The sequence below is a fragment of the Mytilus galloprovincialis genome, chromosome 9 (genome assembly GCF_965363235.1).
Source record: "Mytilus galloprovincialis chromosome 9, xbMytGall1.hap1.1, whole genome shotgun sequence".
Classification (NCBI taxonomy): Eukaryota; Metazoa; Mollusca; class Bivalvia; order Mytilida; family Mytilidae; genus Mytilus; species Mytilus galloprovincialis.
The window spans coordinates 60,468,453-60,494,608 of record NC_134846.1 but is presented as its reverse complement, the minus strand read 5'-3'; the positions used below and the strand labels follow the sequence as shown (position 1 = coordinate 60,494,608).

The following is a 26,156-nucleotide window of genomic DNA, read 5'->3' as shown; positions in this document are numbered from 1 at the left end:
AAACTTCAAAGATTTGGCAAAAAATATATGGTTGCAAACAGCGCAACTTGCAGCAGCATAAAACAACACTTCAAAATGTTATACTTTTAAAGCGCTTGTCTAGATTTACCCACTCAAGGGACACTCAAAGTCAAAACTTTTAAAGGTACCGAATTTAACTAAGAGCTATTCGACCAAAAGGGACATACAAATAATAACAAAATGAATCTAAGGTTAAATTTGCCTGCGATAGTTTGTTTATATTTTTTGCGATAGTATTGCTTCTTCCAAACTATGCCTTTCTTTTCAATCCAGCAAATCATAATAGAAAAATCTGCTAATTTATCACAAAAATAAAGTAACACTGACATTATTGTGAAAAATTATTCAAGCAATGAATACTTTATAACACAGTATTATTTTTAATAATGGATAACTACATACAGCCAGCAACAAAAATCGTTTTAAAGTTATGCAGCTAAAACGTCTTCAAATTATAATTAACCAGCCTGAGATAAATAAAACAAATTGCTATCAAGCGAAATACAAAGATATATACATATATAGATATAAAGACAATTAAGACAGAAAGGTACAAAAACTAAAAAGTCGAGGGTTATATATATATATATATATATATATTGCTGAAGCGCTTTCGCCAGTTTCAACAATATTTAAGGTTATTGCGGAAGCTAGGTAGGCTAAAAGTTATCTAAATGCGTGTTATTTAAGCAATTGTTTAGTAGTTGTAAAAGCCATCCGTAATGCTCACCATTGACTCCTGGAATTGTAATGCGTTCAGTGGCGTACAAATGCGCGCGCATGCAGCAGTAAAAATATAAAAATACAATATTTTGTTAAAAGTGCAAAAGATGACGTAACATTATTTTTCGTAAAAGAAGAACATGAAGAAAACATTTAAACATTAAGTATCTTTAGATGTTAAATTCCTATAATGTTAAAAGAGATACATGTATGTAATAAAGAAAACATAGAATTAAAAATTTAACCATCCATATTATTATAATTTGTTTACAAAAAAGTTTACCATCTGAATGGGTTGGTAATTCAAGCACTTCTTTCCATATCCACTGGTGGTCCGCTGTATATATCTTCCATTCGTACTTTGTATTTGAGTCACATCCAGTTGAACAATGCCCTAGTAACCCTAGACGTGTCGAAGGTGCAATCCTTAATCCATCAACTGTCGGTACACACAATTCCTCATTCGAGCATCTATGAATAGTTCAGGAAAATAATTCAATGCTCAGTGATATTTGTCATACACACAGCATATGCAAATATTTAGGAAATACATTGTTTTTAATACGAACTAAATCATTACTTGTACACAAAAATATTCCAAATATACAAAAAGGAACATAAAACATCGATTTGGTATCTAATGCCTACAGGGCGACCACTATAATATAGCATGAAAGTCGACTGTTTTACTCAGACGCGGGATGTCATTACTACTATGCTTAGTATACTTAAACATAGTTTATGCACACCACTATACAGGTCGCAACTGATATCGTTGCAGAACTGGTCGTTTTATTAACATGAATGTTCTTTAGTGTGCAAATATAGAAGACTTACCTTTGCCAACAAACATTAACATGTGATTACAAAGGAACGTCTGTAATCTTTGAGGCTCTTAAGTTACAACCTCGTAATATAAAATACAAATCGGTGTATAGGAAAAAACAATAATTCAATGCTCAGTGATATTTGTCATACACACAGCATATGCAAATATTTAGGAAATACATTGTTTTTAATACGAACTAAATCATTACTTGTACACAAAAATATTCCAAATATACAAAAAGGAACATAAAACATCGATTTGGTATCTAATGCCTACAGGGCGACCACTATAATATAGCATGAAAGTCGACTGCTTTACTCAGACGCGGGATGTCATTACTACTATGCTTAGTATACTTAAACATAGTTTATGCACACCACTATACAGGTCGCAACTGATATCGTTGCAGAACTGGTCGTTTTATTAACATGAATGTTCTTTAGTGTGCAAATATAGAAGACTTACCTTTGCCAACAAACATTAACATGTGATTACAAAGGAACGTCTGTAATCTTTGAGGCTCTTAAGTTACAACCTCGTAATATAAAATACAAATCGGTGTATAGGAAAAAACACCTTGAGGACTTTGCATTTATTTCAGAAACTGGCTGCATGGAAATAGTAAACGTCTGAAAAGAGGGACGAAAGATACCAGAGGGACAGTCAAACTCATAAATCGACAATAAACTGACAACGCCATGGCTAAAAATGAAAAGGACAAACAGAAAAACAATAGTACACATAACACAACATAGAAAACTAAAGAATAAACAACACGAACTTACAAACATTGAAGTCACAGTCTTTCCATTATTTCAATCCACCAAGCAAGTCCGGACTATGACAATTTTTATCCATTCGTTTAATGTGTTTGGGCTTTTGATTTTGCTATTTATTAAGGGACTTTCCGTTTTGAGTTTCCTCAGAGTTCGGTATTTTGTGATTTTACTTATACACAAGTATAATACAAGTAAGTTTGTTATATCTGAAATTGATATCTTACTTAATTTCAATTTCTGGAGGTATTCCATCAACTATGGTAACAAATGCCGATGCCTCTGCGGGATCATGATCATTTTTGTAAGCAACCACTTTGAACTCGTACGTGTTATTAATCTTCATGTTGCCTGTGTCGAATGTTAAGCTTCCTACATTTGTATCAATCTGACCAGGACCTTGTTTAAAGCAACCTCCGTTATCAATGGCGACACTGGGCAGATCTGCAGTACTATATGGCAAGGAGACAGTCATAGGAACAGGCCATGATTCACCAACCTCTCGGCAGTACCAAGTAAAGTTAGTAAAGGTCTGAAGAAATGTAAAATTGAAAATATGGTTATTGCAATTTTTTGTGCATTTATTATTGCAATCGTTGGACAACCGACACAAATATGAGATTAATTATTGAGATTTAAGGATATCATGATGCACATGAAAAAGGTTATCGTTTCAAAATCCGTAACAATTTCTCTGTTTATATATAAACTATTAGATTTGAATAAGTATCATTGATAGTTATTTTAAGAGAATAAAAACACTGAAAAGCCATTTTGAAGAAGATAAACACTTCTCATTATTTTCCAGACATCACTGAGTTTAACTTGTTTTCATTCCGATATATCGAGTTCTCATTGTCATTTGAACAATTCGACTTTGAACCAAACCAGTTCTTCCTTAAACATTGGAAGTTTTATATAAAAAAAAAAGCTGACATAACTATTTTTGCATAGACAAAACTATCTTGTTTTAATACCCCTAGTTATGATGCCAGAAAAGTAACGCACTCGCTTCAATTGAGGATTTTCAAGATGTTTATATTCAAAAAGAAATCAAGCTGGGTTTTTATTCTTTTCATTGTAAACATGATAATGAAAACAAGAGTCTCTAGATTCTTTAGGGAAACTGAAAAATATTATTTAACAAATGAAAAATGAAGTATTAAAAATTTAAGTTGTTTTAATCATTATTATATAATTTTACCTGTGAAGAACCTTTTGGTACGTCGGGATCATAAGAATTGCTGTACGGATCAATTGTTACCATCGTATTGATGCCTCTTTGTATTTTTGTCATTCCACCAGAAAATATTTTTACAACCAGTTTCGATGATTTTACTTTTAAGTACGTAACGGCAGTCGACTTGAATGTTTCGTTATTTGCAAACGAGTCTGCTTCCATTTCCATGGTATATGCTATTTTATATAGGCCTGTGTTAAGGAAAAGACTTGGAAGATCTAATTCTGCCTTCAATCTAGAATCGATACTACCCAAATCGATAGACGACATTGTTGTACCATACTGCTCATCTACGGATTCTACTGACCACTGCTTAACGTTTTGTAAAAGACTCCCGCAGTCAATTTTGGTTACTCCAATCACACGTATCCTGGAACTTTTTTCAATTTCCTCGGGTTCCCAAAACTTGACATATTTATTTTTTATATCTATTTGTGGTTGTGAACAGTCAATCGAAGATACAACATGAAACACTGAATAATCTGATGTTGAATGCGCATTGAAGGCATGTACTCTCACGTCGTATGTGTTCTTACTAGTGTATGTATGAGTAGCCTGAAAACTACTACCAGAAAAGGTCGATATATATGTTGCTGACCCTGCATATGAGCTACTAGTACAAGTAGCAGAGTCACCAAACATTTCAGCAATGCCGTCTCCATAATCAATATGGACGCAAGTTTTTGTTCCAGGTTCAACAAAAGAAATATCAAAGAGTTTAGCTTCATTTTCAGATGTTGTCTGTCCGTTGTCTGCTATGCTTACATCAAGGACGGCTTTCATTACTTCGATTGTTGTAGTAACCGATTTAGAATCAATTGGATTATGCGCAGTGATAACTACTGTGTAAGTGCCGGTCTGAAAGATTGTCAATAAATAATATAACGTTTATTCGCAGCGAGAAAAGGTATGTTTGATACGTCACAATGAATTATACCATAAGCTTGTGTGCTCGAAGCACTGTCAGATAAAGCTTCGTTAGAAACGACCAGAGCGATATCATAAGTTTAGAAGGTTCAAAGAAAATAAATATTCAGTGATAAGTAAATATAAAGAGCAAGGATGATACTTTTTTGTTCCTGCTTTTCTCCCCCAAAAAATGATTTGATATGTTACCAATTTTGTCTGTTTGTTTTGTTCACACATTGTTGTCAATATAATGAAATTTTATGCGACTCTCATACGTGAGGGGTTTAGCTAGCCATAAAACCAAGCACTCAAACCATATCTTCTTACTAATTAAGCCACCATTTTCTACATGTACAAAATCAGGAAATTGAAAGTTGTTTTCCGCTCGTTTGAAGTATTCGAACTTTCGATTTTGATTTTGCCATTCGATAGGGGACTTTCCGATTGGAATTTTCTTTGGAGTCTGGTATTTATTGTTGTTGGTATTTATTGTTGTTGGAAATGGTGCTATTGTCAATGAAGTAATAACGAACTGGCTACAGCACTGTTTATATATCATTGCTGACAATTTTACCATCTTAATAACGACAAAAGGGACGATGTCCCTTCCCATCATAAAATATCCTTTTAAAGACGGACGGGTGATTTCCTTGAATCCCATCTTACGGTATGTATATTAGGTTCATTCGCTTAAATGTATCAGTAGTCATTCTTTCAATTTTAATAAACAGTTTCAAATACCATGTAGTAAATATTTTTGGTAAATATTTCTTAACTATATATATCACCATAAATTACGTCAAGAACATTTGACAGCTTACTATACAGTGAGAGGTATTCTATAAAAGCATGCAAAGCAAACCATTGATCAACTTGCTTGCTTTGTTTGTTTGGAGGTTTGTTAACAACAGGTCGGTAGTTTGTTTACTATATACTGGAGTTTGATTGGGCAATAAACATTAACTTCAATTCATGTCCAATCAAATTCCAGTGTATATTGAAACTCCGCCAACCTATTGTTTGCAAACATCCAAGCAAGCATAGCAAGCAAGCGTATCAAAGTTTTGTTTTGCATGGTTTTTTTTAAGAAGAGCTGTAAGTTTTTCTCATTTGTAAAGGCTTCATGGTGACTTATCGTTTTTAACGGCCTTTTTTTGGGGAGGATTTTGGGATGATTGACGAATTTTCAGTTTCGGCTGGTTAATTTACCCTCTGTTTGACCGTTATATGAAACTGTTAATCAATTGTACAAATATAATTGCGTGTATTTTGTATATGGATTTCTTTTTAACAACTATATCTTAAATTGAAAAGGAAGAATTCATCGAATTTTCTACAATTCTACAACCGATTCAACCAGTCGTTGTAAAAAGTAATTTTATAAACAATGTTTAAATATTGTACATCAAATAAAGATCCTTTTGCAGAAACTCAGGATTATCGCAAAACTAGAATACTATTTATTACCTCATTAAACTTTATTTCGAACACATCTTCCGTTGTTTTGTTGCACATTATAACAACTGCTCCATTCGATGCACTAATACTGTAGTAGACAAAGGTACCTGAAATACAGGATTTCATTACAACAAAATGACAAAAAGTGTACCAATTCATTCCCGACATCCTTCATAATAGTTGGGGATGTTTCACAAAAAGATCAACTTGCAAATTATTTCAATAAGTGAACAATAATGCATTTGTTCCATGGTATATTTCATTTGCAGAAATTTAAACACATTATCTAAATTATATCATGTAGACCTGTGTCAGTCAAACATACCTTCGGTCTTAGACATATGGAAACGGACTGGTCTATCCAACTGGAAAATGTCTTTATTTGATCCAAATCCGTCTACATCGGGACCGTTGATTGGTATAAATTTTATGAACTTAGGTACAACAGCTAGACCCACAAATGTCAAGTAAACACCACTCTGTAGGATAAGATAAGGAATTCTAAAGTTATTGTACATGCTATGCAATATTTTTTTACTAATGAAACCCACGTTTTAGCAGCCAAAAAAAATGGAAAATTAAAAAATAAGATCTTGTTTCGGAACAATTATTTCAATGGGAGACAAAGATTTGCCTTCATCCATTGTATGGTGCATTTAAATTTCCTTAGATGTCATATTAACGTCCTATGAAACGAGGTTTTAGTGATTATAATGATAAGAAAACTATTGATTTAATGCATGCAAATATACTAAACTAAGTCCTAAGTTGTACGTACTTTTCATGTACCACGAATCAATATCAATATTGCATTCTGCGATTTGTGATGGAAAACTTTGGCTTCTTAATGGCTTTCATGTTTTAATAATGAAGTCACGGAGCTTGTTTATAATAAGTGAGATAATAGAGCGATGTACATGAGTTTATTTTATATTGGTAATGCGTTCCCATCTGTTTACCCAATTTTGTCATACCATGTGCTTAATATTTGGAGTAATAATATTATTTCTTTCAGAATTGATATTTACAATTTTCCTTCCACGTTTGCTTACTTTTTTCAATAAAGTTTTTCCATTTTCAATTGCCCTGTGCGAATGTCAAATTTCTATAAACAGGTTCTTTGCAGGTTCAAAAAAGCAGGTTACAGTAGCCCTATTTTGATACTTTTACTCATAAATCATAACATTGTTAAAACAATGATTAAATACTACACCACAAAAATATATGAAATTTAGATATATACTTACAGATATCTGGAATATTTTTGTAGATACCAGGTTAGACAGTGTGACAGTAGTAACGTAATTTCCATCACTGGTATAGGTATGGTCAAATAATTGAGTAGATCCACTCTTAGTGGTTAACCATGTTGGGTCTCGATATTCTTCTGTACCGTCTCCATAGTTGACTAGTACGGTCGCAGCTGTTGGTGCTGGGGTTCCACTGTATAGGAACGTAAAGTCAATTCTGCCACCTACTAAGAAACATTGCCATTAAACCTTTTTATATCACATATGTAATCTATGTAAACACTTTTTATTCTCTGTACATACTGTTAATTCATTTATTTTCGTGTGAACAAATTTCCTTGCGTTAAGAAAAAAGAAATATTTCGATTTCGTGGTGTTACTAAAGTGAGCATACAAGCTTATAAAAAGTATTTACTTCATTGAAAATTTTGATTCATTATTCACTTGTACTAAATAAATCTACCAAGACGATGAGGATAAATCAACACTACTACAACTTGATAAAGGTATAACATTCTATTTAACTTAGCTTTTCTTTTAACTTTTAACTTTTATTAACCAAATAAATTTAAATGCTAACAATCGTATGCCACATGCTCTTGGCCTATTTTAACAACTATTGGCCTACATTTTTGCCCAATTAAATCCCTCCAACCAGAAACGTAAGTTCTGTGAGGACGTAGTACCGATATCGCCCTACAATTAATGAATCAGCTGGAGCCATTCTGTGGCGAGTAATTCGCATCTATAATTAGAAATATTTAGTAATATATACCTAGATTAAAATTTTGAGGATGATTTGAAGTAACAACCGGGTCCTCTGTGATTTTCCTTTGGCATATTATGTCTTTGGTTGTCACAATTGTTTCCATTGTACTTTTAGCTGTTATTTTAATTGTGCTTGTTCCTTCTGTTGGATACGTTGCAACTTTAGTGTCTGAGCCGGAAGGACTAACTCCTGAAATTATATTATTGATACAATGTAGACTTTCCGGAAATTGATATGAAAAACTATATAATAACAATTTTCTGGAACAATTAACGTTTTGATAAGGATAACAGTATTATAAGTTAAATGATTTTTTTTTTTTTTTTTTTGGCCTCTGATTTAAAACAAATTATGTTCATAACTATTTATAGATCTGTATATGCTACTTTAATCGTTTGTATATAAGCTTTAAAGGCTTCAACTTGAACTAAATGTTCTCTGCATAATTATACCTTGAAGTTGACATCTCTATTTTATTTAAGAAAGAAAAGAATGGTCTACAATATAAACAAAAAAATGGAATATGCATCTGTATGACAATTTATCAAATTTTGAGGTAAAGTTTTCTTTACTTTATTCCACAAATACATTTTCAACTCCGACCAGTTAAGTTTGCAATAACAATAATTAGTGGAACACTGCAAAGTAAAAGAAAATTGCATATCGACGGATTATTTACATTCATATTCAACTTTGTCTGGTGGTATATTTCAATGTCAGACAACGAATATTAGTACAATCAGTTGATAAAATAGATAATCACAATTAACATAATTCAGGGAATATATTTTCCTATCTATTTGAGAGAGAAAAAAAATACTCTAATAACAAACATTATTTTACAAAAATGATGTTTGCAAACTTTAAAAACACTTATTTTAGTTGAATGCATTTGTTGATGTAAGAATATAATGTAATGTCTTGTATTTAACCTAATTTGACATTATTTTTTTGTTATTTCAGTTCATTTTTTTTCTTTCAAATTATGATTAAATGTTTATACGCTCATACACTGTGAGTGAAAATCTTCTTTTTTCGTATAATAGCTGTATACATACCTATCCTATTGCCAGATGTAACAGCAGTACCATCGCCTAGATCCCAATCCAGCGTTAAATCTGCTCCAGTATCACCTCTCCTCATTGTAACCTTGACATTCACAGGGTCTCCAACAGCTGCATATTCCGGATCCGGTACTATCTCAACATCCTCTATCTTCTCCACTACTTTTACATTTTCATTCAGTATCAGATGGTTGATTACGTTGGATATATTAGTTGTTATTGTATACGTTCCAGATGGACTTGTTTCTCTAAATTCATGTGTGTACTGTTGATTGACGTCAAATGGAACGGTTTCACTTTTCCCATCTCCATAGTTAAAAGACACCGATGCCTCATTTGGATCCGGATCAGTAGGATCACTCTTACTAAATGTAAGTGTAACTGTCGCCGGTGGTATAAACAATACTGGATCAGGAGATATATTCATTACAAGGTTCTGAATAGGCGCGATTGCCAATAGTCTGAAAGTTTGGGAATGTGAGTTGTAAAGATTGTAAATTTTGACTTCCACGTCAAACCATCCAAGGGAAGAAAATTGGTGATTTTTAGTTTGTGCTGGTGTTGCAGTCCATACAGGTATAGTAAACGAATCATCAGGTGTACCGTCGTTGTATTTCCATTCAATAACAACATTCGTGCCACCGGTAGCATCGACGGTAAATGACACCTGATCATTCTTACTAATAGTACCATAACCTGTGACAGGGTCTATAGAAACACCACCAATAGTGATAGATGGCCCAGTTAGTTCCTCTTCAATTCCAAAATCTATTACAATCTGCTCATTACTAACCAGGTTAAATGCTGTTAAGTTTAGTGGGTACTTTGTGATTGAACTTCCTGCATCTAAAGATTCTGATATTGCTTTATTAAAGTATGGATCTTTAGTGAAGGTTCGAACCCGTGAATCGTACTCTAAAGTAAACTGGGGGCTTGATCCGGCTGTCCATGTCCAGTCGATGGTAAATGTGGAATCTTTTAGAGCTCCTGTTTTTACGAGTTGAAGGTTTGTTATTTTGAACTGTGTGGTAAATGTGGCAGCAGAGGACATCGAATTTATCTGATTGGAGCAAACAACAGATATTTCATAGGTACCTTCCTCAGTAAATGTATAATCAAAGGTTCCGCCTGGTGGACTTGTTATATCGTCAGTTGTTGCTATGACAACTCCATCCCTTTTCCATGTACATGAGTAGTTTGAACCTGTTGTCATTGATGTGGGTATAGATGTAGTTTCCCCTACAACTGCTAAACTATTAACCAGTGCAAGATTTCTAATTCTATCTTGGACTTGTACAATGGTCATGTTACTCTTGCTACTCATTTGATTAAAGGCTGTTATCGACACATTCATTTCACCAACAGTGGTGTACGTATAATCGTATGTTGCATCTGTTGTATTTATAGCTGTGATACCATCACCGAAATCCCACCAGTACGTAACGTTTGTTCCTGTAAATAGTTATCAAAGGTACCAGGATTGTAATTTATTACGCCAGACGCGCGTTTCGTTTACATAAGACTCATCAGTGACGCTCAGATCAAAATAGTTATAAAGCCAAACAAGTACAAAGTTGAAGAGCATTGAGGATCCAATGTTCCAAAATATTGTGCCAAATACGACTTAAGTAATATATCCCTAGGATAGGAAAATCCTTAGTTTTTCAAAAAAAAAATAGAAAAAAATATTGTAAAATTGTAAAATATCAGCAACAATTAGTGATATTGACAAGTTATATCGTTATGTTAAAATAACAGTATATTTCTAAAAATGACAGTCAGAATATACCAAGGGAATATTCAACGTAATTATAAGTCGATGACAAAGCACGGCATAAATCGAAAAACGGTCAAACGACAAACAGCAGTATACAGTGATGATCTCATGTGCTCTTGAAGAGTTAGAAGATCCTGCTTCATGCAGGAATCTTAATGTATTTATCTCAGTTGCTTAGGTAAAATGCTTACTTTACAGTTAAATAACATGGGATTTTTTTTAATTAGTGGGAAAGGCGGAGTTAACCAAATAAACTCATCATAAATACCAGGATTAAATTTGGTATTTACGCCAGACGCGCGTTTCGTCTACAAAAGACTCATCAGTGACGCTCTAATCCAAAAAGTTAAAAAGTCCAAAAAAAATACGAAATTGAAGAGCATTGAGGACCAAAATTCCTAAAAGTTTTGATAATAAAGCTAAGGAAAAAAAAGCCTTAGTATCACAGCAAGACTCGGAATACGGAAATGGAAACGTTTTTTGGTTCCCTTAAAAGTAAAACATTATCAATAATTAAACGACTTTATTCATATCATGTTACTTTAAAATAAGTATATTTAGTTAATGCTTTACCTGTATGTGGTAATAACTGGAATGTTGTTGCTAGTCCTTTCTCGATATATTGTGGAATATTGGTAATAGCCATATCAACCCCCTCCATAACATTAATCTGTGTGGTGTTACTTTCTGATCCAGATATTCGTTTGTTACTCACTGTTATACTTATATCCTTGATACCTGAGGTGGTAAATTTAACTGGGATGTATGCATCGCTGCCACCAGAAGTTATGGCTCTTAGTAGATGTCTTTTCAGTGGTGAGGAAAGTGGACCGGCATTTCCGGCGTTTGTGACATCTGTAGATTTGATGTCCGTTTCAATGGCATTTGCAGACACTGCATTCAGTCTGCCTCCAGTGGGTTTATATCCCAGGATATAGCCATTCTCGACTTGAATGTAATCGGCTGTGGCGTCTATCGGAATATAGTTGTAGCCAGTTGATAAGATGTTGTGTGTTACAGTTCTTACAATATTTAGATTTGTTCTCTGAGTACCGTCGTATCGGACAGGTGTTGTATCGCATGTACTAGAACCTGATGTCCAGCAGGACATACTTGACGGACAAAACTCTTTAGATATACAGGATCTTTCATGTATACCACTACATCCACTGGAACAATCATTCTTGTCAAAACAATAAGACGGGGTATTACATGCTGGTGACATTATCTAGAAAAAAATGCATTCATGGAATTTATCAACATTAACGAAGATTTTGTAGATATCTTTTATATCTTTTATTTATAATGACATTATAAACTAAAGATTCTATATATATGTATATTATTATATCTGATTGTGTCGTATTTCTGAACAAGTAACAAAATAATACATGCTAAAGATGTTCAATGATTTAATTACCAGGGCGATTTGAATCTTTACAAATCGAATAGACACTATCCATTGTCGAAGACCTATTTGACCTCTAACTGTCTTTGCTTCTGTGGAGCGAATATTTCTCAACTCCTGTTTCCTGTTTGTAGGTGATGTCCTTCATTTGATTGGGGACTTTTCGTTTTGAATTTTCCTCAGAGTTCAGTTTTTTTGTTATTCTACTTCTCATTCATAAAATAAAATGTTCTATTTTACTAGATAGTGACCAGACGCATAGAAAGCCTTTATCATTTCAAATCATAGTGACAAAACCAAAAGTTGTAAAACAATTATAGCGTATTAGTTTTTTAACTCGAATTTGGCAGATAATTGAATAAGAAAAAATCTGCAAACAAAGAATCGTTTATATCTTACCAAAATGTCGATATTACCAATGACCTCAGCGTACATTTCAAATCCAATGACTACACTCTTATACATGAATTCTGAAGCTGGCATTACAATAAAGGATCCCGTTCCCGTTTCCCCTGGAACTACTGTTGTCCCTCCTTTTGTTGGAATGGCAGGTCCAGTTATATATATAGGAGGATCTGCATAGAAATATCGAATTGATGTCTATCATTTTATTGATATATAGTGGGATTAACCAAAATCATTTTAATAAGTGAAAGCCAGGGGGTTTCATTTACAAATTTTTAAGAAATTAAAAAAAAGAAAATCTTAGACATCTAATGTATGCAGTAAATTTACAGGCTTGTATAGAGTCATGTTTTTCTCTGACTGATGACGTCTTCACGCTGAATACATCGGATGTTGGATGTGTACTGATTGATACTTTAGTCTTTGACACATTGTTTTTTATCAGTGGTTATTGGCTATTGAACTACTTGTCAGGAACTGCGAGTACTATCATATCTGTTCTTAATGGGTTTGATGTTTCATATTTGTAGTTAGTTCATTGTTTTTATATAAATTTGGTCGTTATTCTTCCCATTTCATTCCAAGAAATTGCCTCCGTTGAAATTCTGCGAACATCCCATGGAGCTAATTACATGACTGATTAATATGCAACATTTTGTACATTGCCGTGTTCCAAACGACACGTACATAAAGGTCATGCATTACTTTGTTGAAGGAAATCAATAATGTGTTGAAGGAAATCAAATCTTTAACTACTAATGTATGCCGTAGGAAGTCCACTGGAATATTTAGCGAGGGTTTCTTGACATGGAGTTGTTTAACATTTGTCAATCCGGAGCCTTTAAATGCTTTAATATATGGGTTTTGCTCACTGTTCAAGGCCGTACGGTGACCTTTAGTTGAAATTTCTATTCATTTGGTCTCTAGTGGAGAGTTGTCTCATTTTCAATTATACCACATCTTGTTATTTTATTTCAAAACATAAAGAAAATTATCATCTCCCCTAAAAACTCAAACTCAAAACAGTATTTTCAACTAGACTAGATAAATCATTCGACTACTTTAATACTGTTCAATAGCTATGATGTCGACGCACTAAAGTTTGAATATTTTTTCTAGTATCTCTTTCTAATTTTATCATAAATCGAATGTTTGTCTTAATTCATGGTTTCTTTTTACATTTCAATGTATGGTCGTACATGTAAACAACTATTGTATACAGATAACTAACTGCAACTTATAATACGCAAATTAAATACAATGTTTTGTAATATGGTATAATGGACGTACAAAATGTATAACATGTAAACTGTTAAAAAAACAGGTCTTCTAACATCAATGAATCAAACATGATGTATGGAATTATAACTATTAAATTAAAAAAAAAACCTTAAATGTATTATTTTTAAGTTTCCGTTTTTCATTTATTTATTGTTATAATTAGTTTATTTACCTGCTATGGAGAATGTAGATTTCAGCACAGAATCTACAGAGTACTGAAGTTCCAAGTTAGACCCTTCCAATACACTAACAGTACAGAAATCTTCCTCGTGAGTTGCCATGTAGGCAGGACAGGTCAGTGTATAGGTTTTTACGGGAGAATCTATCATAACTGATGTTGTCGCTTCCTTCTCCTAAAATGTAATAATAAAAAAAAGATGTCAAATATATTGTTTATGATATTTCATAATCAAACTTAATTTATACAGATTTCTTACAAAAAAGATGTGGTATGATTGCCAATTAGACCACTCTTCCCAAGAGACAATGACACAGAAATTAACAACTACCGTTCACTGTACGTCCGTTAACAATGAACACTCCTGTTTTGAGTCTTGCATTGGAAACTATTGAAACTATACATTGATGAGAATTTTTTTGTCTACCATTTCGTCTGATGTTTTGCCATTTTAATCTTATTTCGGTTTAAGCATATTTAATGCAAAAGATGAAACTGGAACATTTCCGGAACAAATAGCCACATACTTAATGGCAGTCAAATCCATCACATGCCAAGAAATTGCCTCCGTTGAAATTCTGCAAACACCCCATAGAGCAAATTACATGGATGATTAATATTGACCATTTGGTATATGGCTGTGTTCTAAGCGACACGTACATGAAGGTCATAAATTAATTCCTTCAATGAAATCAAATCTTTAGCTACTAATGACTGCCGTAGGGGGTCGACCGGAATTTTTAGCGAGGATTTCTTGGCATGATTAAATTCAGACTGTAAGCAAAGCTAGGACACATGATCTGACTTTGAACTGATTGAATCAAAACAATTTAAACAAAAACAACACTTAATAAATTTCATGCGGCCGAAATTTCGTATACAGTGAAAATTACAAATATTGTTTAAAATGAACACTTTGTTACATACCATTAATGATTCCATCTGGTCATTGCCGTAAACTGACACTTTATAATGACCAGGTGTATTATAGGTTCTTTTCCACAGGTTGGTAGCATTTTGGTCGGTTTTACCCGCGCCATCATCATAATCCATCTTGAAGGCCAAATTGGCTCCACCTGATGATATGCTTGCTGAGAAGGTGACTTCATTACCAATTTGGACAACATTACTGCCTGCATCCGATGCCAATGTAAGACCTAATATAGGAGGCGCTGCAGTGAAGACGCTGACATAGTCTTTACTCCCGCAGTCTTGTAATACGTCACCAGAACATTTGTCTGTACATTTGGAACTATCTATCAATGAATTGTCTGGCAGAGCGTCTCCACAAAAACAAAATCTTCCTAAAAAAAAGCCATAGGTAAATAAGAAAGCAAAATCATGGTGGTATAATCATATGCAGATTTGGCAAATTAAATTATAAATTGTGCTGTATAATTTGATAACTTTAATTTCAATTAAATATACAAATTATCTAACGAATTGGTCCTCAGCTCAAATGTAAAATAAATGAATAAATATTAAGTAGGTGTCTCTCTCTTTTATTGCATACCTTCAGCTATTGCTGCATATGAGAATTTAAAACTGCCACATTTTGCTGCACATACAGTAGGCGTTAGTGCACCCGGGTCAAAATCCCCCGGGTTCCTACTAAAATATCGGCGTCTTTTGTTCTCTTTATAACATCCTATGCCTGCTAAAACTGAAATATTCAAATGAAAAATTAGAATACCTCTAAAGCAACCACTATGAAATAAAATGAAATATCAGTATTAATAGAAGACAAATTAGATTTTAATCTAGACCGACCGTGCAAGGCTGTATAGCCAGTCAAGGTCGTTAAAAACTTCCATTTGTTGTTTAATCTAGATGCTGTATTGTGTTATCCTTTGAATCAAACCGACAACTTTTTAAAAGAGAGTAAACACTATAAAATCGTAGAAATCGGATTAAATTATTGTAGCAATCAAACTTTATATTTCTCAAATCAACTATTCTTTTTGGCTATGGTGTTGTAACTTTATTTTGGACATATTAGTTTGAATGTCCCGCTAGTATCTTTCGCACCTATTTAAGAAATCTAATTATGGTTTGACAATATTTCAATACTAGTTCACGAAAACGTTTTGGTTTGTAATCAGAACCTCCAACAATGGATGTTAAAACAATAAGGTTAACTTTCATTTTTATGGACTAACAGTGAAATCGTGCACACCCCTTATTATTATGAAATGTCGAATTGCTCAGTTTTAAAAAAAGAATATTTGTTTTCTCTATATGGGTGTTCAATGTTCAATAATACTGACCAAAGATTCAAGTTCATAATCTTACCAAAACAACTTAATTGAAAGATATAAATTGTAGTACATTTGTGATAATACTTATGGCTTCATTCAGGTGTCTTGACCACCCGTTTCTTCCTCGTACAACTGTCAAAATTTAGTTTCATTTTTTAATCAAAATCGGTACCTTTAACACCGGTTATAAACAAGTAATGTTAAAAAAAAGACAACATTTATCAGTATCATCCTATTTTCTACTTACAACTGAGCGCAGTCTCTGTCGTAACAACCTAGAATAGAAATTGCATGCTTATAAAATCACTTGTGCGTGTAAAATAATGTTAATTTGTGACAAATTATTTCAACTCTTGAGAAAAAAGTTAAATCAAATTCGATAGATATAGGAAGATGTGGTATTAGCGCCAATGAGACAACTCTCCATCCAAGAAGCAATTTATAAAAGTAAACCATTATAGGTCAAGGTAAGGCCTTCAACACGGAGCCTTGGCTCACACCGAACAGCAAGCTATAAAGGGCCCAAAAATACTAGTGTAAAACAATTCAAACGGGAAACCAACAGTCTAATCTATATATGTCGAGCACATTTAGACATTTAGAGTCGACCAAGAACAAACCACTGGAAAATTAAAATCAAACCAATACCGGCATGGTGAATTAAAACCCATAATTAGGAAGTTAGCTCTCTACATCAACCCTCTGAAAACAAATAGTACTGTTATACTATTAGAGTCGAGATTTAGATTTAATGTTAACTACTGAAGTCCCCAAAATAACCCCACAGAGGCATCCTGACAATGGGTCTAAAGGTCCTCTTCAACAATGAAAAATATGTCGGTATATTAGTTGCATTTATAAAAAAGAAAATGTGGTACGATTGCCAATGAGACAACTCTCCACAAGAAACCAAAATGACACAGCAATCAACAACCACAGGTCACCGTACGGCCTTCAACAACGAGAAAAGCCCATACCGCAAAGTCAGCCACAAAAGGCACCGAAAGACATTGTAAAACAATTCAAACGAGAAAACCAACGACCTAATTAATGTACAAAAAATGAACGAAAAACAAATATGTAACACATAAACAAACGACAACCACTGAATCACAGACTCCTGACTTGGGACAGGGACATACATACAGAATGTGGCGGAGTTTGTTGCATGTATATTACTGAATTTGTGGAAATAAGTATGATAATCATTTGAAAAAAAAACACATTTTTTTGTATGTTAATGAATTTCATTTTCGTTTTAGACATATTACTTTGAAACTTGAAAATATTTGACAAAAACACAAACTTTTCATTTAACGGATATATTTCAAGTTTTTTTTTAAATTCTTAACATTAAAACGAAAAATAATGTACAGTGAAACTTTATAACAGTAAAGCGTTTTCATTTATGGCATAGGAGAATTTTATCATTGATGAGAAATAAATACTTACAAATATTAATAAGTAAATTCCTAATTTATTTTTCATGTCTGGTCATTCCAATGTAAATGTGGTTTCTGCTAGGTAAAATCAATCCTGGTTTTTCAACATGAAATACTTGATCAATTAAACAGCCAATAAGAACCACCATCAAAACACCACTCTGTCAATACTATTGTATTAAATCTATATTTTCTCTATGTCATTTCAATAGCGCTATCGATATTTTAATTCTGGTCCGCTGCTTTTACGCAGAAATGCCAACTGAAACGGAACTGGGCTAAATAATATACAACAAATCCATATTTCAATTTAAATATTGTTTGTATTGGAATTGATGAAACGAATAAACTAATTCATTAAAACCATCGCAAAGTGTTTTTAAAATATGATCATGTATTATGTTATATATTCATTCAAATGTCCTTCCTGTATTATCAAAAATAGACTATAACAGCAAAAACAGACAAAACAGACAAAAGCAGACCAATGTTCATGTTGATTATATGTTTCCCAAAAGTGACGTAATAACAGATGAACATCCCCTAGTTAGTCGTTTACTTTAGAAATGAGGGCATCAGCAATCAGAAATGATTAGATATACTTTTAGGGAATACTGAAAAGAGAGATTACTATGGAAAACCGTATCAATCAAGTGATATATATTCCCTATGCAAGCACTGATTTGATGTTGCTGCATGAAAATGGAAAGTTTACGATGAGAAAATTAAATGTCAATCGATAAGTTATAATTTATACCAGACTCATCTGTCGATTATGGTATTGCTTTAGATAGCTTTATCTGTAGAAATTTGCCTTCTAATATAAATAAATGTAATCATTGACTTTTGTTTACAGCTGATTTCATTGAGTGTGTAGCCAAAGGTAATATCTTTGGGTAGCTTGCTTGTTAGCTGAACTGTGAAGTTATTATTAGGTCAGGTATACTACCCTCGTTTCGAAGTAGCCTAGTCCAACTGACAGATAGATTGGTTATCTGTCAGACTAGTCTACTCTTAAAGGAGGGTAGTTTACCTAACCTAACAATTACTTCACGGTTCAGTTTGCAAGCAAGCTAAACAAAGATATTACCTTTGGCTGCACACTCAATGAAATCGGCTGTAACACCCGTAAACTTTATGCAGTGGTGTAGGTTAATGATATTTTCATACATAAAACCTGAGTCAAACAAATTCCAGATTAAAATTATAAAACGGGATTGCAGGGAGTTCCCAAAAAAATGTTCTTTTAAAAAGCAAGTTCTAAAATATAACGAATTAGAAATTAAATATGAGATTCATGAAACTATTTGGTCAAAGATTCAGAATGAGCTTTGACTATCACTATAGCGATATGCGACATATTGTGTATCTCCGTAGTTCACTCTCCTTTTCAAGCATAATCGAAGTATTATTCTTTTTAATTTTTAAATTATTATTGAAGAAAACTTATGAAAAGCATGGCAAAGTCAAATCTCTAAATATTTGCACAATAAAATGGTCCTTGATTTATGAATGTATAAAAAAAATAATATGAAACTCGAAGGAATTTTTAAACAAAAAGTCCCGTGTCAAAAGACAAAACCAAAAGCTCAAACCAATGAAAAGAATGGAGAACAACTGCCATATTTCTGACTTGGTACAGACCATATTTATGAAATAGTGAATTAATTTATAAAACCTAGTTTTATAGCTAGCTAAACTTCCAACTTGTATAACAGTCGCATAGAATTTTAAATGTATTTTAATACTTCATTGGCTTTTCTATAATTCACATAATGTGGGAGGTTTGGCTAGCCATTAAACCAGGTTCAAACCAACATGTATTTCTTTAAATGTTCTGTACCAAGTCAGGAATATGGCAGGTGTTATCAAATAGTTCGTTTCTATGTATGTTGGCGTTTGTTTTTGTTGCTAGTATACAGATAAAAGTTGTTTTGAAATAGGCCTGTTGGAAAATCGACAAACTCAACAATTGTATATTGTTTGAAAACTTTAGGAGTCACCAAAATTGAGAGAAGATAAAGTTCGTTTTTTTTAAGTAACGTCGATGTCGAAATTGGATAATCAATTGTCAGCACACAATACCTTCATAAGTGTGATGCTCATGCATACGCTATTTTTTCTAGAGTTTGTCTTCAAGGACAGCTACATGAATTGCGTGATTTGTGACAATGAGAAATTAAAAAAATATACAGATGCTGCGTGAAGCAAGCTCGAGCTCCTAAAATATTAAAGGATGTGTCTAAAATCGACTTAACATTCTTGAGTTTTGAACTCGGGCGTATAGGATTTAGATAAGAACAGTATTCTAAAAACTAAGTACATATATTGAATTTCTGTGACAAACAATTGTTTTTGAAACTAAAAGTCAATGTTTTGGACCAACTCCAATTATTTGAAACTGATGACGCATGGCATGATCTTTGATGTTAGAAGTTATAATGTTTAATACCAGTCGGAATGTAGATAATATAACTTCAGGCATAAATCGAACACATGTATCTTGGCAACAAACACAAGTTAATGAAATGAAAATCGCACTCAAATGGTTAAATCGAATAAAAATGGTAATTATGATCCTAACTAAATCCGCCATTCCATAGAGCTAAAGTTGTCAATACTGGTGATGCTTTAGAACATAATGTAAAAATCAATCTGCGGAACATAACAATTAAAGTATTATTGATTAATGAAACATTTATTGTTACCTGAATCAGGTAAATATCGTCAACATTTCAGGTTATATTAAAATCATTACTGAATTTCATAATTAGCATTAATACTTATTATAGTATTTCAATTGGTTAGAAATATTTGCTCTTTAACTTTACCTGGCCATTGTTCTATACGATGCCTTTTGTATTGCGAAGGATCACTAAGACAAATATTTGTACTTAAAAGAAGACTGATGATAAATGAATATATTTTTTAGTCTAGTACATTTACACTGTTTTAATGTAATCAATTATTACTTTTTGTCCTAAATTGCTATTCATATGGATCTCAGAGTTTGATATATAAATCATTTTAAGATTTGTGAGATAATCAACATGCAAAAACATATAAACACTATGTGAATGCAAATATACTAAAAACGTTAGGAAACCATATCCCATATCCTATGTAAAAGTTAAAAAGCAAAACAATCTATCTTTATATGTATATAAATAAATCAAGAGTCCCCTGTCCTCAGTTCTAATGCCTGGTTAAAAAAGTACCCTAAGCCTTCTATTTCATTTGAGGTTGATGGACAAAGAAGAAATTTAATTTTCTCAATTTAATTTAAAAATTTAATTTTGCCAAGACAAAAAAAATCTGGAATATTTTAAGCATGGCATCCATTTCATTGAACAAGTATACATTTATGTTTAGCGGGCAACTGAAGCTGACTCCAGATGCGGAAATTTCTCGCATTGAACACCCATTGTGCTTTATGTGTTGTGTTCTGCTCTTTGGTCGGGTTGTTGTCTCTTTGACACAATCACCGTTTCCATTCTCTCTGAGATCGGTATATTAAGTTTAATTCTTCGTGTCTACTGGATGAGTTTCCATCTGAATATTGAGAGCTTGGTGTTGTAACACAACTGTACATGTTACGTGTAAGGTCGAGCGCTTACAAACATGTCAACCCCGCAAAAATTCTTAATGAGCCTGTACTGGTTTAGGAGCATGGTTTTTCGTTGGTCGTTATCTGCCATACTAATAGTTGGCTTTACTTTTTTATTGCTTTTAATGTATATAAGGATGTTTGTTTTCTCTTTTGGATGGTTTCACATTTTGTCACCGGGTCCTTTTATCGCTAATTATTCGGTATTTGTTTTGCTCATTGTTGAAGACGGTACATGTGGCCTTAATTTGCTCGTCCTTTGGTCGCCGGTGGATAGTTCACCCCGTGGGAATCATACGAAATATCTTTATTTTTATATTGATTTATTTGATATACACTATTGTTTAATTATCAAATCTACTCTATAACTGAGGTAATTGCTACCCTTTTTTCAGTCCATTATAATCCAAGGTATATCTATTGATGTCTTGCTCAAACAGTGTTGTCCTGACTCGCAAGTTTTATTTGCCGTTGGACATTAAGCAGTCAGCATTCAATTAAATAATTTCCCACTAATTTGTTTTTTTTTTCTAGACGTAAAATTGAGAATGAAAATGGGGAATGTGTCAAAGAGACAACAACCCGACCAAATAAAAAACAACAGCAGAGGGTCACCAACAGATCTTCAATGTAGCGAGAAATTCCCGCACCCGGAGGCGTCCTTCAGCTGGCCCCTAAACAAATATATACTAGTCCAGTGGTATGTCTATACTGCGCAAATCAACCATGATTATAGCGAACGATCAGAATAGTACAAACGGTATACTAAAATTAATTAAAATAATAACTTGAAACAATATAAAATTGAAAGTTAATTCAATAGAAATTGACAGGTAATCATGAGCTTGTAATTTCAGCTGATAAAACCAACTGACATATTTCTCATGTGGTTAAAGAAGTAGGTAGAACCTGTTCACAGTGCGCTTATGATCCAGCTTCCATCATAGTCTTAAAATATTTCAACAATTAAAATGCCTGAGACAAAACACAAATATATTAATAGTTAATATTTAATGATATTGCACAAGAGTGTTGTATTATAAATGTTTCATTGTAGAAAAGTCACAGGTGTCAGAAGATCATACACCCATACATGAAGAGCAATGCACTTGACTCTCACATATGGGTTGTACATTTCCACAACTTCACTCGTAGATTTCATGGAGTTGTTTCACACTTTCTTCCACACCTAAGACATTAACACAAATCATACAATTTAATACAACACAACAAATATAAAATATTCAAATTATCAAAAGTTACATATTGATGTATTTTTGTATGACATCAGCATATGACAATGGGAGTGTATCACTGTCATATCTCATGACTGGTTTGCCATTTTTGTCGATAATAAATTGTTCATAGTTCCATCGGACGTCTTCGTTCTTCTTTGGTGAGTAGAACAACCCGTCTTCAAATTCATCGGATACTGGTGGGCAGTATTTCTATAAAATATTGAATTAGAGTATTCATTGGTAGAAGATTTTGACATAATAGGTAATAAGTTACAGGAGAAATTTGATTAAATTAGAATATAAATGGTATGCGTTCTCATCAGGATAGGAAACTATACTCAGAGTATTCTTAAAGAGTAGAAAAGTATGCATTACACCAATTATATCAATAGATGATATTTCCTTATGTAGGAAGTTAAAAACGCAATTCAGATTTCAACAAAAAAATCTTCCAATTAACACCATTGAAATGCTAATTTTTGTTTATCTTTTTATTTCCAACATATTCATTACGTTTGTCTAAAAAGATTTTTTCACAAACAGTTGGAAACCAAGCATGCACGTACTAAATATCGTCAAAACTTTGACTTCTTTGTATGAAACTATGAAACATACTGTGTATATCCAAAACCCCGTTTTATTTTTTGAGCCTCTTAATAAGAATGAAAGAAACAAGAATGGCAACATGTTTTGTGTTCTTCGTATATTTTTAACTTTGGTTCAGGACTTTGACCTTTGCTAAAAGCCTCATTTACAATCTCAATGGATGCTTTATTTTGCTTATGTTTGTTGCTGTAATTGATTTATTTGTTTTGGAAGAAGCTTATCATAGGCGATAAATTATGCACAAGATACAAAATGTCATATTCGTATGCACTTTTATTGTTTTGGTGGCAGCAATGAAAATAGTGTAGATATATGTATTTACCTTTAAGAAAGTAAAGAGTGGATGTTCTTTGGCTCCATTTACGTCAACTTTCCAAAACACGGGAAACTTTGGAACGAATCCATTCCCGGGACGGACATATTTAATTCCGTTCAATATTTCGGTTCCTGTATCTTCTGGTTGAAGCTAAAATAGATATAAATTACATATTAAAGAATATCATAAAATTTAAAGCTTACTTGATTGTGAATAAAACAAATTTATTAAAAGTATATGAATTAGTGTGTTTGAATTTTTTAGGTAAACCATAAAACCAATGAAACATTACATATAGATTCATCCTTAACTTACGAATGAAAAGGTTTGGGCGTAATCGATGGAGGTAAACCTAGAAAGGCGCTTTTGAGAGAGTATTCCACTCATATGTCTAGATTGTATTGCGTTTTTTGAAACACAAAGTATCTAAAAGGAACATCTTCATGATAAAGTCTTAGACCACAAGAGTACGGCTAAGTCAGGAACAATGTATCTAACGGAAAACTCAAGCAATTGCTAAAATAGCAATGTCAACTTAACTTGGAGGATTTTTTTTTTAATTTCTAGAATATATTATAGCCAATTTTAAATGAAAAGCATAAAAAACAATAGTACTTACAAGATAGAAATCGTTGCAAGGAAAAGCCAAAATCTCAAAGGATTTGCCATCAAACTTGCTCTTTAGTGCATTGTACCCAATGTAATGGGAAGCTGTTAAACCTCAGTAGGTCGCCACGTTTGTGATGACCACTACTTGGTTTCTGTATTGCGATAAACTGATGTTCTTTGTTTGTAAAATGTCCGTCGCTGCAAAATCGTATATACTGCCTGTAGCCGGTTTACATTCTGTAAATACACCTGCTACTACCGCTAGACAGCCTAGAAGGCCAGCTGCCACCAAGGACCGTCTTGTTCCCCTCATATTTTCACACGGTCTACAGAAAACGATAACCACAATTAAGACTTATATATGATAAATTTTATCATTATCTTATGTCACGTTTCTGATAACCGTATTTACTAGTTTTTGTTATTTTAATAACTGCTGATTTCAGCATGATATGGTAATTCACAAAATTTTATAAATCACGGGTTAATGTTTTTCATAATTCTAATTTTTCGAATGCAATATTTTTATGAAATTAAAAAAAAAAATGTCTGTTTTATTTTGTTTGTTATTTTGTACAGCTGTAACTATTCATGCAGATGTTTGATTATTTCTATTTTGAGTACGGACCAACCAGAGATTGTAACATAAATGGTAATTTCTCCTTTAATCGTCGAGAGTTATTTTCTGTTATGCAAAGAAGGGAACATTAACTGAAAGATCTTGAAGTTATTGCATTATGATATCACTCTGTTGACCAATTGTCATTAAATTCCATCTGAGAAGTTGTGAATTTGATTCCTTGTATTTGAAATGATAGAATAAAACAAGACGTAACATTAAATACCATAACATTTCCCCAAAAATTCAAATTAAATGCATACACCAAAATTATGAAAATATAGATTCAGCGGGGGTGATTTAAACTAGCTCTTCCCATGATACATTACCCTCATATTAGTCAACTTCTAACTCTTTATCCTGCTTGATTAGGATACAGAAGGAATAACGTGGTCTTTTATTAAAGAGTCAACTTTGGTAAAGGAGAAGGTCCGGTAAGGGCCGATTTTGACCTCAAATTTCAGGTTCATCGAACGAAAGAATTTGGACACTTTTTAAACACTAAGTGTCTATTTAAATTGATTCAATTAGTTTATGTAAAAGATTTTAACTGATTAAGTCATTAAAAACGCTCCGATTCAAGCTTTAATATGAAAAATCTATCAAATATTCCATAAAACGTCACTTTTCATATAGTTTTTGTCAAAAATGAAAGTGGCCGCATCCGTGTTCATCCTCAACCTTTATATATGTTATGTATTATCATCAAATACAACTTACATTTCATTATTATGAATGAACACGAATGCGGCCACTTTCATTTTAGACGGAAACCGTCTGAGAAATAACCCCTAAAAACCTATCATGTCCAATGAACCATGAAATGGATGTCAAGGTCAGATGAAACCTTAGAAAAAAGTAAAATCACAAAAATACTGAACTCCAAGGAAAATTCAAAAAGGAAAGTCCCCAATCAAATAGTAAAATCAAAAGTTCAAACACATCAAACGAATGGATAACAACTGTCATATTCCTGACTTGGTACAGGCATTTTGTTATGTAGAAAATGGTGGATTGAACCTGGTTTTATAGCTAGCTAAACCTCTCACTTGTATGACAGTCGCATCAAATTCCATTATATTGTCACTGATGCGTGAACACAACAAACAGACACAACAGGCAAAAATGTCAAAAATAGGGGTACAGCAGTCAACATTGTGTTATCATCTTAATCACTATAAAAACAACAAATGAAACGAAGAAGCATAAAAAGGCATGCATCAAAATTAACATCCTTAACATACAATTGGACATGTACATTTTTCAATAATTCCATACAAGTATAGTTGATATAATGCTTATAGTTCCATATGTCTCCTGGAATGATTGTATGATGCGTACTGTGTGTGTGTTGTTGCGTTTGTGCCTGTCAC

At 32.9% G+C, this 26,156-nt stretch overlaps 2 protein-coding genes across 4 annotated transcripts in view; both read right to left on the bottom strand.

Annotated features, from left to right (window-relative positions):
* The window catches only part of LOC143045495 (polycystin-1-like), a 43,825-nt gene extending 25,899 nt beyond the window's left edge, over positions 1 to 17,926 (bottom strand). For 2 of the 3 annotated variants that reach the window (XM_076218044.1, XM_076218046.1), the window contains exons 1-15: positions 17,799 to 17,926; positions 16,594 to 16,621; positions 15,602 to 15,751; positions 15,016 to 15,392; positions 14,083 to 14,263; positions 12,624 to 12,799; positions 11,390 to 12,044; positions 9,034 to 10,491; positions 7,982 to 8,164; positions 7,204 to 7,433; positions 6,282 to 6,435; positions 5,966 to 6,063; positions 3,554 to 4,447; positions 2,577 to 2,881; positions 1,028 to 1,215 (exon numbers count right to left, since the gene is read on the bottom strand). In XM_076218044.1, coding sequence (XP_076074159.1) covers positions 1,028 to 1,215; positions 2,577 to 2,881; positions 3,554 to 4,447; positions 5,966 to 6,063; positions 6,282 to 6,435; positions 7,204 to 7,433; positions 7,982 to 8,164; positions 9,034 to 10,491; positions 11,390 to 12,044; positions 12,624 to 12,799; positions 14,083 to 14,263; positions 15,016 to 15,392; positions 15,602 to 15,751; positions 16,594 to 16,621; positions 17,799 to 17,834 — 5,113 coding nt within the window. In that variant the 5' untranslated portion in view covers positions 17,835 to 17,926. The remainder of the gene's footprint in view (positions 1 to 1,027; positions 1,216 to 2,576; positions 2,882 to 3,553; positions 4,448 to 5,965; positions 6,064 to 6,281; positions 6,436 to 7,203; positions 7,434 to 7,981; positions 8,165 to 9,033; positions 10,492 to 11,389; positions 12,045 to 12,623; positions 12,800 to 14,082; positions 14,264 to 15,015; positions 15,393 to 15,601; positions 15,752 to 16,593; positions 16,622 to 17,798) is intronic. The other variant, XM_076218045.1, reaches the window with a different exon arrangement.
* Positions 17,927 to 22,391: 4,465 nt separating this feature from the next.
* LOC143045494 (glutathione peroxidase-like) lies at positions 22,392 to 24,504 on the bottom strand. Its single transcript, XM_076218042.1, has 3 exons — positions 24,175 to 24,504; positions 23,562 to 23,705; positions 22,392 to 22,843 (listed from the first exon to the last, which is right to left on the bottom strand). Exons 1-3 carry the CDS (start codon positions 24,475 to 24,477, stop codon positions 22,655 to 22,657), a joined length of 636 nt encoding a protein of 211 aa, XP_076074157.1. The 5' UTR covers positions 24,478 to 24,504; the 3' UTR covers positions 22,392 to 22,654.
* Between the last annotated feature and the right edge of the window lie 1,652 nt (positions 24,505 to 26,156).